The 12,427-nt window shown below is 43.1% G+C and overlaps 1 protein-coding gene and 1 non-coding gene across 2 annotated transcripts in view; both read left to right on the plus strand.

The window, feature by feature from the left end:
- Nucleotides 1–12,427, plus strand: part of YLPM1 (YLP motif containing 1) — a 100,835-nt gene that overhangs the window by 19,127 nt on the left and 69,281 nt on the right. Inside the window, exons 2-4 of the mRNA XM_049770288.1 lie at nt 5,367–5,603; nt 7,032–7,211; nt 9,061–10,055. Of these exons, the coding sequence (XP_049626245.1) occupies nt 5,367–5,603; nt 7,032–7,211; nt 9,061–10,055 (1,412 nt within the window). The remainder of the gene's footprint in view (nt 1–5,366; nt 5,604–7,031; nt 7,212–9,060; nt 10,056–12,427) is intronic.
- On the plus strand, nt 3,828–3,991 carry LOC126005007 (U1 spliceosomal RNA). Its single transcript, XR_007494194.1, has one exon. It is a non-coding gene; the product is annotated as a U1 spliceosomal RNA (small nuclear RNA).

Raw genomic sequence — 12,427 nt, forward strand, 5'->3', positions numbered from 1 at the left:
AGCATCGTGGGTGTGGCCCAAAAACCAAAAAAAAAAAAAAAAAAAAGAAAAGAAAGAAAGAAAGTTAGAACAGGAGTTAAGGCACTTGCCTTGCATGAGGTCAACCCCAGTTCAGTCCCTGACACCCACTGGTATGACCAGGAATGCTCCCTGAGTACAGGGCCAGGAGTAAGTTCTGAGCACAGCTGGGTATGGCTTCATGCTCCTACATTTATTTTTTGATGGTGCCTATGATTGAACCCAGTACTCTCCAATGTGAAACAGACCTCTATCCACTAAGTTACAGCCTCAGCCAAGTTTTTTTTTTTAAGCGGAAAGATAAACCGTGAGCTGGAGAGATACTATATTTGTTAAGGTGGTTGGTTGCCTTACATGCAGCTGATCCTGTTTCGATACTGTTTTGGTACTCTGTGTGTGTGGTTCCTTGAACCCTGACTGGAGTGATCCCTAAGCACAGAGCCGAGAGTAAGCCCTGAGCACGGGTTATCTCCCTGTGTGATATAGCCCAAAACCAAAAATAAATAAATAAAACAAAGCTAAACCAGGGGGCCAGAGCAATAGTGCAGCAGTAGGGCATTTGCCTTGCACACGGATGACCCAGGACTGACCTCGGTTCAATCCCCGGTTCGTTCCTTATGGTCCCCCAAGCCAGGAGCGATTCCTGAGCTCAGAGCCAGGAGTAAACCCTGAGCATCATCAGGTGTGGCCCAAACCCCCCCCAAAGGAAAGCTAAACGTTGCTATTTTCACATAAAATAATGGGAGAAAATTTAAAATATCTTCATACTGTGTTATTGAATTTTTGTTGTTTTTGGTTTTGGGCCACACCTGGAGATACTTAGGGATTACACCTTACTCTGTGCTCAGAAGTCACTCCTGGGGGATTCCAGGGGACCATATATAATTCCGGGGATGGAACCTGTGCAAGGCAAACACCCTACCTGCTGCTGTACTATTATTGCTCATAACTAATTTTTTTGTTTGTTTGTTTTTGGGTCACACCTGGCAGTGCTCAGGGGTTACTCCTGGCTCCAAGCTCAGAAATCGCTCCTGGCAGGCTCGGGGGACCATATGGGATCCCGAACCAATGACCTTCTGCATGAAAGGCAAATGCCTTACCTCCATGCTATCTCTCCGGCCCCCGCTCATAACTATTGACTGTTATGGCCAGTCTTCTGTTTTCTTTTTTTTTTTTTTTTTTTGGTTTTTGGGCCACACCCGGTAACGCTCAGGGGTTACTCCTGGCTATGCGCTCAGAAGTCGCTCCTGGCTTGGGGGACCATATGGGACGCCGGGGGATCGAACCGCGGTCCGTCTCCTAGGCTAGCGCAGGTAAGGCAGGCACCTTACCTCCAGCGCCACCGCCCGGCCCCAGTCTTCTGTTTTCTTATGTGGAATAGTAAAAGTAATTCTATTCTGGATGCTGATGATTTGTTTGAAAGTTAAAAATAAAATCTGGACGGGGCCGGAGAGATAGCACAGCGGTAAGGTGTTTTGCCTTAGATGCAGAAGGACGGTGGTTCAAATCCCAGCATCCCAGCCTGCCAGGAGCGATTTCTCAGCATAGAGTCAGGAGTAACCTCTGAGCACTGCCGGGTGTGACCCCCCCAAAAAAAATAAAAATAAAATAAAATTTGGTGTCAAGAATGCAGTTTAGCAATAGACCACTTGCCTTGCATGTACGGGGCACTAGATTTAAGACCCCTGACATAACCAAAAACAAAATAAAACGAACGCAAACTAAAACCAACCAAAACCAAAAATCATGTTTCAAGCTTTAAGGGGAAGTTAGTGAGATAGAATTCTTCCCAATACATTAGAGCTAATTTTAGATCATAGAATTGGGTGGTCTGAAAAGTAATCTACTGGACCAACAATCGTTTGTATATTGACTTTCTGCTGTTGTGTTTCAACACTGTGTTTTCTGCAGCTGAACTGGGCTCAGTCCCTGGAATCATTTTGGTCCCTCAAGGTCCATCAGGAGTAATCCTTGAGCTCCTCTGGGTGTGGCCCCAGAACAAAACCAAAGAACCAGATAGTATATAAGGACAGCAAGGAGGTGCTGAAGAGGTGCTTTTAAAAGGACTGAAACATAACTTAAGTGCAGCTAGGCTATGAATTCAACCCACAACTCCTAAGTACTTTCTGCTGTGCCCTCTGACCCTGGCACCACTGCTAGGGTAAATCTACCAAGCACTGAAGGATCAGGACCGAGCACACAGCAAGAATTAGTATCACTGGAAGTGGCCCTGGCCCCTCTGAGCATGTTGGGAGGTTCCTCCCCTTTAAAAAGGCATAAAAGGAGCTGTACAGATGGGTGGGTCATTTGCCTTGCAACCAACTGACCCAATTTAAGTTCTGGAATCCCATGTGTCTCTGACCCTCACTAGGAGTAATTCTGAGTGCAGAACCAAGAGTAACTTCTTCATACTGCCTGGGTTGGCCCCAAAACTAAAATAAAGCAAAAACAAACAAACAAAAAAACCCATAAGCCATCTCCCAAGAAAATTATATTCAGAATGAAAATACAATTAACTGGGGCTGGAGCAGTGGCACAAGAGGTAAGACATTTGCCTTGTTCGTGCTAACCTAGAATGGATATGGACCATGGTTCGATCCCCCAGTGTCCCACATGGTCCCCCAAGCCAGGAGTGATTTCTGAGCACATAGCCAGGAGTAACCCCTGAGCATCACTGGGTGTGGTCCAACCCCCCCCCCCCAATATACAATTAACAAACAGTATATTTAGTGAGGAGAATATATCTTGAACATGCTTTTTTTTTTTTTTTTTTTTGGTTTTTGGTTTTTGGGTCACACCCAGCAGCACTCAGGGATTACTCCTGGCTCTCCGCTCAGAAATTGTTCCTGGCAGGCTCAGGGGACCATATGGGATGTCAAGATTCAAACCACCGTCCTTCTGCATGCAAGGCAAACACCTTATCTCCATGCTATCTCTCCGGCCCCTGAACATCTGTTTGCATATGGAAACTGGAGAGGAGGGCCAGAAAGATAGTATAGGAAATAAGGCACTTGCCTTTCAATCAATCACATTGGCTGCAATCCTGGTTCAAATTACCTGCAGCGCATATTGCATTGCCAGGAGACTCCAGGGACACCAGGCGTGTCCCCCTCATCAATATTTTTTTTTCCCCAAAAAAATTTGAAGAGGAACCCAAAGAATGTAATTAAAATGAGTGTATTTAACACTGGAACCAAAGGGTTATTTTAAAAAGTAAACAATTTGGGTGTCTGTACTATAATTTTTGTTTTGTTTTGTTTTGGGATCACACCCAGTGGTGCTCAGGACTTAAGTGTGTGAGATCAGTTCTGATGGTGCTTAGGAGACAGGACCCCTCTTTGAGGACTAAGGTCAGCAGTATACTAAACTAGTGCCTTAACCTCTGTACTGTACTGTCTCTCTGACCCATAAATAATAATTTTTTTCTTTTTGGTGAGGCGTGCAGGACATTTGGACCTATTCTAGCTGAGCTCAGGGACTATTCCTTGGATCTATGATTAGGAATGACCCCTAGCAAAGCTCAGGTGATACCAAATGTGATACCAGGTATTCAAACTGGTGCAACTGCATACTAGTCATGCACCTTACCTCCTGTACTACCTATCTTTTTGACCCTGTACTATATATTTTCGTTTATTTATTTACTTGTTTACTTATTTATTATTTATTTATTTTGGTTTTGGGGTCACACCCGGCAGCACTCGGGTTACTCCTGGCTCTACGCTCAGAAATTGCTCTTGGCACAATCGGGAGACTATATGGGATGCCGGGATTCGAACCACCGACCTCCTGCCTGAAAGGCAAATGCCATACTTACCTGGCAGGGGAGATACCATGATCACGAAGGTGGTTTCCCCAGAGCGAGTCTTATCCATTGCACTCCCGATGTGCTGACCCCTGCTATTTCCCCAAATGTGGGAAACCCGACTGCATAATTTGTGGTAGTGGGGGACTGCTTTCGCGCTCTCCCCTTAATAAAAAGAAAAAGAAAGAAAAAAAAAAGCAAATGCCTTACCTCCATGCTATCTCTCTGGCACCCCCTGTACTATATTTTAATGACAAAATTGTTTGCCAAAGGTCTTTTATTTATTTTTGTTTTGTTTTGTTTTGGTTTTTGGGCCACACCCGTTTGACGCTCAGGGGTTACTCCTGGCTATGTGCTCAGAAATCGCCCCTGGCTTGGGGGGACCATATGGGACGCCGGGGGATCGAACCGCGGTCCTTCCTTGGCTAGCGCTTGCAAGGCAGACACCTTACCTCCAGCGCCACCTACCCGGCCCCAGGTCTTTTATTTTTAATCTATGGTATATTGTTATTAGGGATTTATCGATTTTCCAGGGGCTATTTTACACCCTTTGTATTCAAATTTTCTTTCTTATAACAATTATATTGACTGTTAAGCCACATTCTTAGTTATTAGTAAGAGATTAAAGGTTCTATATAAAGTCCTGCATCCTTGTAATTGTATTAGTATTTGCTGCTGTTAACTATTGAAATGTAATTACAGTTCATTAGTGAATATTTTGGAGTTGTGACAATTTTATTTTCTTATGGAAACTTGAACTCATTTGAATACTGGAATAATAAAGACCCTGTTCCAGCCCCTACAATAGACTTTTAAAAGGATTTAGCACTGAGCTAGAGAGAAGGCAGCGAAAAGAGTTGGGACAAATTTTTTTTTTATTATTGATAACAAGAACCCCTTGGATAAATCTGAACAAATGAAAGGCCAATTGAAAAAATAAGCTGCAGTGAAAGAATTTTCCCTGATCACTTTCAGAAAACTGTTAGACCAGAGAGATAGTAGAGGCAGACCATTTGCACTCGGCTAACCGAAGTCTGATCATGGTTCCCCAAGCCTGCCAGTAGAGATTCCTGACTACCTCTAGGTGTGACCCTAAAACCAAAACCAAACTAACAAAAATACACACAGAACATGTATTTTGACAAGAGTGGAAAAGTATACTTTTTATAATTTAGCATAAAAACATACATTTGGGGAGGAATTGAAATACTGTTTACTTGGGGGCCAGAGAGATAGTACTGAGGGTAGGATGCTTGCTTTGCATGAGGCTGACTTAGGCTCTATCCCTAGCATTTCATATGACACCCCCCACCCCACTACCTCCAAGAGTGGTTTCAGTGCCAGGAATAGCCCCTGAGCACCATCAGGTGCCCAAAACAAACAAACAGACATACAAAAAAAAAACCCAGATAAATGTAGACTGCTTACCTTGGTCCAGCTTTGTATTTTTTCTTATGTATTACATGAACACAGTGTACGTGTGTCCATATTAAGTTGCAGGATTGTCAATAAAAAAATTCTTCAAAACTGGTTTCTGTTGTAGGAACAGCAGCAGTATTGGTATCGACAGCACTTGCTTAGTTTGCAGCAGAGGACAAAAGTGCATTTGCCAGGGCACAAAAAAGGCCCTGCTGTAGCAAAGGATGCACCGGAGCCTTTGAAAGAGGATGCCACAGTCACGGGTACCAGCCAAGCATCAGAACCCCTGCTATCTGAGGAGCCCCCGTTACCACCCCCAAAAGATGAGGTGGCACCTCCTCTTCCTCCGGAGGAACCTCAGGTAACCATGTTTGGAATTGTGCAGCTTTCATTCAGTTCAGATTTTTTCATCTGTATTCATTTGTATCTCATAAATGTGTATATGTAATTTTGTGTGTGTGTGTGTGTGTGTGTGTGTATGATTTTTAAGTATAGACAAAATTTCATTTGTGGAATAGTTAGGTGTATGCCTCATTTCATGAAAAGTGTGTGTATGTACATGTGGTTGTGTATCTTAGGTGAGAATGGCTGTTTTCTATCGGTAATTGTTTCAGCATTAAATATGCTAATACTAAAATTGTTGAACTGTCATGTCATTAAATACACATATACATGTATACACACACAACTAAGTATAATACTTCTTATCACTTAGCATGGCACTTGAAAATTTCTCACATTGGTTCAGAAGTCATTGAGCTTTCAAGGACCTTAAATGGAATTTTTTGTTTTTTTTGTTTTTTGTTTTTGTGTCACACCCAGCAGCACTCAGGGGTTATACTCAGAAATCGCCCCTGGCAGGCTCAGGGTACCATATGGGATGCCGGGATTCGAACCACCGTCCTGCATGAAAGGCCTTACCTCCATGCCATCAATCCGGCCCCTTAAATGGAAATTTTATTGAACTGTAATGACTGCACGATGGTCCACTAAGAGGTGATGACAGTGAAATAAAAAAGAATTTTCACAGAATTGAAAAATAAGTACCGTATTTTCCAGCGTAAAAGATGACTTTTGAAACAAACAAAAAAAAATATCAACTGAAAATTGGGGGTCGTCTTATACGCCAAGTATATCTCAAAAAATGTTTCAATATGCCACTGAACGAAAATTGTCTGAATATAGCCACAAAATGAATTTTCCAACTCGATCCTGCACCAGTCACTGCAAGGCTGCTCGGACCTCCTCTCTAACTCAGCCAATCCAAGCAGGCTTTTTATGCATGCAAATGAGACAGTGTTCTAGACCCGAATCTACACTGTAAAAAGCCTGCTCAGATTGGCCAGAGTCAGAGAGGAAGTCTATGACAGTATAACCTTTGAACCTTTGCTTGTTGTGATTGGCTCACTGTGGTACATACAGTTGCAGCACAGGAATGTTCTATCTGATAGAGCGAATATAGGCCTAAACCTATGTTTTAACTGCAAAATTAGGGGGTCGTCTTATATGCCAGAAAATACGGTAATTGTAGATTTACTTCCTGCTGAAGGAGTGGTGGCCTTATTTACTATTTAGAAACAGTAAAGACATTCCAGTGAAGACTCTGAAATTCATAAGCTCCCTTTGTAATAATAGCTTTCATAACATTTTAGCTAGGGCTACACAATTTATCTTTCTTAGTCAGCCAGAGTTGAAGAGATTCTGAATTTCATAAGACACTTCTAGAAGACTCAGGCTTCTCATTACACTGGTTTCTGTTTTGTGACGTAAACGACCTTTTTGTCTGTAGTCTGAGGACCCTGAAGAAGATGCCTGGCTGAAACAGTTACAGGCTGCAGCGGCACACTGGCAGCAGCACCAACAACACCGAGTTGGCTTCCAGTATCAGGGTATAATGCAGAAGCACACTCAGTTACAGCAGATCCTGCAACAGTACCAGCAGCTCATTCAGCAGCCACCCCACATGCAGGTGAGATTCACCAGCAGACATGCTGGGAGTGGAAAAGATTTGTTGTTTCGGAGAGAGATCTTAAGTGTGAGGTATGGCAGTTGACCTATTCCCCAGAGGGTGCCCAGGTAACAACCTCACATCACCCACATCTCCCAGAGCTTGGGACATGTAGGATATTTTGGAAATGTTCTTCGGGAAGATCAGCTGTTGTGGCGTCTCTGGAGCTTTTCAGTCCTGTTAGATGTTACAATATTGTTCCTAAGGGATTTAGGAAGCAGGAATTAAATATTACTATTAAATGGGTTAATATTGATTAGTTAATAATAACTTAAAAGCCTGTAAATCTATATTATTGTAACAGGTAATATAGTTTATAGTAGTGTTTATGCTTTTGTTTTCTTTTTCTTTGGAGGGGGCCTATACCTACTGGTGACCAACTTTGTGCTCGGGGGTCACTTCTGGTGGTCCTTGGGGAACTGTTGAACCCAGGACTACTGTATGTAAAACCTATGGTCAGCCCCTTTATCTTATCTTTCCTGATGTTTATGCATGCTTTCTACTTAGAAAGTTACACTACCACCACCACCACCCCATAACCAAAATACGAAAAATCCTTCACTGTAGAACCAGGAATTCCTCCAGTGTAGCTTCAAGTTAACCTGTTTTTACTCCTGTGTTAATAGATATGTAAAACTACACCAGAAAGATCAAAGTGTTTAGCTAATAAAACACCTAAGCAAGTATATTAGAAGAGCTAACGTGACAAGAGATACTTGTCCTTTTCTTTTCCCTTCCCTTCCTCTTCCTTTGTTGTTGTGATGAGCAGCAGTTGCATGCACTAAGTTTCAGCGCGCACTTGGTGGTGACACCAGATTTGTCTATGGTGTGGTATCAGGGAACAAATTTAACACTCTACCATGGAGCCCTTGTTTTGATTCTTTGAAATATAAACTTGTATCTATATTCTATAATAAAATATTATTTTCCGGGGCTGGAGAGATAGCATGGAGGTAAAGCGTTTGCCTTTCATGCAGGAGGTCATCGGTTCGAATCCCGGCGTCCCATATGGTCCCCCGTGCCTGCCAGGAGCAATTTCTGAGCCTGGAGCCAGGAATAACCCCTGAGCACTGCCTGGTGTGACCCAAAAAAAACCAAAAAAAAAAAAAAAAAAAAAATATTATTTTCCAGGTATTTTGTTTTAGGGGTCACACTCAGAGGCACTCAGGGGGTGTTCTTGGCTCATTAGCTCAGGAGTGACCCATGGTGGTTCAGTGCCAGGGAATGAACCTGCATTAGCCTCCTGCAAGGCAAGTGCATTAATCTTGTATTATCATTTTATTTTTTGGAAATCTGCAACTGGAGATGCTTGGGGCTTATTCCTGGCTTTATACTTGGGGATCTCTCCATCTGTACTATAAACCATTTAAAAAACCTAAGCTTGAGAGATAGTAACAGCAGGTAAGGCAGTAGCTTTTCACACAGCTAACCCAAATTCAATCCCTGCACCACATATGTTACCCTGAGCACCACCAGGAGTGATCCCTGAGTACAAAGCCAAGAGTTAAGACCTGAATACTGGCAGGTGTAACCCCCAAAACAAAAGCAAAAAAAAAAGTTTTTTTAGTAATACTTAATTTTTAAAAATTATTGCTGAGCTAGACCTCTGCTTTTGTGTTCCTTTCCAACTCTTTGCTAGTTTATAAATAAGTCAAAGGAAGAAAGAGGATTATTATTGAGGGTATTTCACAAGCTTATTTTTAGACTCCTGAAGTCTTTTGTGTTTCATTTTCCTAACGCTTCACATCTCCTTATTTATGATTAATTCTCTTATGACTCTCCAGAAATAATTCTTGTCCTTTTTTTATAGAACATGTCTGTAGATGTGCAACTGCGGCATTATGAGATGCAGCAGCAACAGTTCCAACATCTCTTCCAAGAATGGGAGCGAGAGTTCCAGCTATGGGAGGAACAGCTCCATTCTTACCCTCATAAAGATCAGCTTCAGGAGTATGAGAAGCAGTGGAAAACGTGGCAGGGACATATGAAAGCCACTCAGACTTACCTCCAGGAAAAAGTCACTTCCTTTCAGAACATGAAGAACCAGTATATGGGGAACATGTCAATGCCACCTCCTTTTGTTCCATATTCTCAAATGCCTCCACCTCTACCAACAATGCCTCCTCCGGTATTGCCACCGTCATTGCCACCACCAGTGATGCCTCCTACCTTACCTACTTCATTGCCGCCACCTGGCATGCCCCCACCTGTGATGCCACCTTCTCTGCCAACCTCAGTGCCCCCACCTGTGATGCCTCCATCTCTCTCATCAGCAGGGCCACCGCCAGTTCTTCCCCCGCCTTCCCTCTCTTCTGCCGGGCCGCCGCCTGTTCTTCCTCCGCCATCTCTCTCGTCTGGGGCGCCCCCACCTGTTCTGCCTCTCCCGCCATTATCTTCAGCTACACCTCCTCCAGGAATACCCCCACCAGGGGTCCCACAAGGGATGCCGCCTCAGATACCGACAGCCTCCGTTCCACCAGCCTCCAGCTCTCAAAGCTCACAAGTTCCAGAGAAACCCAGACCAGCACTGCTTCCCACTCCTGTGTCTTTTGGTTCAGCTCCACCCTCAACTTACCATCCTCCATTGCAGTCAACCCATGGCCCATCAGAACAGATGAATTCCAAAGCTCCTCTGAGCAAGTCTTCTCTGCCATATAGTCCATTCTCATCTGAGCAAGGACGTGGGGAGTCTTCCACTGGTTCGTCTCACTCCGTCTCTCTGACCAAGGACATGCCAGTGAGGTCAGGTGGATTGCTTCCAGACCCTCCTAGAAGCAGTTACCTGGAAGGTCCCAGAGGTCCAAGGTAGGTCTGGCCATTGTTTTCTCCCTTTTTATTTCTTTTTTATTGACAAAGGGGGTTTGGCTTTTTGTTGTTTTTCATGTAGGCCAAATAGGCCTAACTTTATGGTATTAAAAAAAAAAAACTTCATTTAGGAAAAATTATTTTCTCTATCTTTATATGTTCATTGCTTCACAATTTATGTTAAGTATTGTTTACTTTCTAGACATGTGATAATGGAATCTAGAACTGGTAATGCCCCATTTCTTTGATATCACTGTTTTTATTTTATCTAGAGAGATTGTAGTTCACAGTAAATGAAGTGCTTTAGTGCGTATCATTTTCTTACTGATTTTTCATCATTAAAAGTATTTTGTGGGCCTGGAGAGATAGCACAGCGGCGTTTGCCTTGCAAGCAGCCGATCCAGGACCAAAGGTGGTTGGTTCGAATCCCGGTGTCCTATATGGTCCCCCGTGCCTGCCAGGAGCTATTTCTGAACAGACAGCCAGGAGTAACCCCTGAGCACTGCAGGGTGTGGCCCAAAAAAAAAAAGAAAAAAGAAAAAAGTATTTTGTTTTTTACATTTATTTCACTTTTTTTTTTGGTCAAGTAATTAAATCGGTAACTTTTCTTTGTTAGATAATAGTCTAGTAGGGGCTGGTGAGGTGGCGCTAGAGGTAAGGTGTGTTTGCCTTGCAAGTGCTAGCCAAGGAAGCACCGCGGTTCGATCCCCCGGCATCCCATATGGTCCCCCCAAGCCAGGGGCAATTTCTAACCGCTTAGCCAGGAGTAACCCCTGAACATCAAACGGGTGTGGCCCCAAAAACCAAATAAATAAATAAATAAATAAATAAATAAATAAATAAATAAAAATAAAGATAATAGTCTAGTAGTAGAACATAAAGGTGAATAAGGTAATTTCCAGTACAGTAAGATAACTACATTTACTGGTTTTGTTTTGTTTCTTTTTGGCCACATCCAGCTGTACTCAGGGCTTACTTTGGCTCTGTGCTCGGGATTACTTCTGGCAAGCTCTGTTGACTAGAGGGAATTCTAGCTTGGGTCCTCAGCCATGCAAGGCTTGTGCTTTAGCCTTTTAAGTAATCTCACTAGCCCTTGGAGAAATATTTAAACTGTGTCATAAAAATGAGATATTAAATATAGCGTAGTCTTATTTTTTAATTTTTCCACTTTTTCCCATATATCAGTCAATAAGTTACTTTTCCATCTTATATGGATCTGTATCACTTTAAATTTACACTGATTTCAGTATTCTCTTCCCCCTGAGTTTATAATTTTAAAAACAATGTGAGAGTCAGGATGATGGCTCAAACAACTGAAACACATGCTGGCTTGCTGAATCCTTGGGTTCAGTTCCTGGCAAGGGATCACTGCGTGGTGTGAGCTTGGTGGCTTCCAGACCACCCGAGAATTAATGGAGAGTCCCCTCCTCCAACAAACTAGGATGGCAGAAAATCCAAAGTCAATCTGAGATAAAGTTAACATGGACGAGTATGGATAATTAACATGAATTTTGGGTACCAAAAGCTTTTCCAAAGCCTATGGTATTATGAACTCACTCAAAACCTAGAAAACCTAGAAACTGGGCAACTTTACACTTAGGAATTGGAGCTAAAGCTTGAGTAATTTTCTTTTTCTTTTTCTTTCTTTCTTTCTTTCTTTCTTTCTTTCTTTCTTTCTTTCTTTCTTTCTTTCTTTCTTTCTTTCTTTCTTTCTTTCTTTCTTTCTTTCTTTCTTTCTTTCTTTCTTTCTTTCTTTCTTTCTTTCTTTCTTTCTTTCTCTCTCTCTCTCTCTTTTTCTTTCTTTCTCTCTCTCTCTCTCCTTCCTTCCTTCCTTCCTTCCTTCCTTCCTTCCTTCCTTCCTTCCTTCCTTCCTTCCTTCCTTCCTTCCTTCCTTCCTTCCCTCCTTCCCTCCCTCCCTCCCTCCCTCCCTCCCTCCCTCCCTTCCTTTCCTTCCTTTCCTTCCTTTCCTTCCTTTCCTTCCTTTCCTTCCCTTCCTTCCCTTCCTTCCCTTCCTTCCCTTCCTTCCCTTCCTTTCCTTCCCTTCCTTCCTTCCTTCCTTCCTTCCTTCCTTCCTTCCTTCCTTCCTTCCTTCCTTCCTTCCTTCCTTCCTTCCTTCCTTCCTTCCTTCCTTCCTTCCTTCCTTCCTTCCTTCCTTCCTTCCTTCCTTCCTTCCTTTCGTTTTTGGGCCACACCCAGCGATGCTCAGGGGTTACTCCTGGCTATCTGCTCAGAAATAGCTCCTGGCAGGCACAGGGGACCATATGGGACACCGGGATTCGAACCAGCCACCTTTGGTCCTGGATCGGCTGCTTGCAAGGCAAACGCCCTGCTGTGCTATCTCTCCGGGCCCAGCTTGAGTAATTTTCAAAGTA

This window comes from Suncus etruscus, chromosome 3, assembly GCF_024139225.1.
Source record: "Suncus etruscus isolate mSunEtr1 chromosome 3, mSunEtr1.pri.cur, whole genome shotgun sequence".
Classification (NCBI taxonomy): domain Eukaryota; kingdom Metazoa; phylum Chordata; class Mammalia; order Eulipotyphla; family Soricidae; genus Suncus; species Suncus etruscus.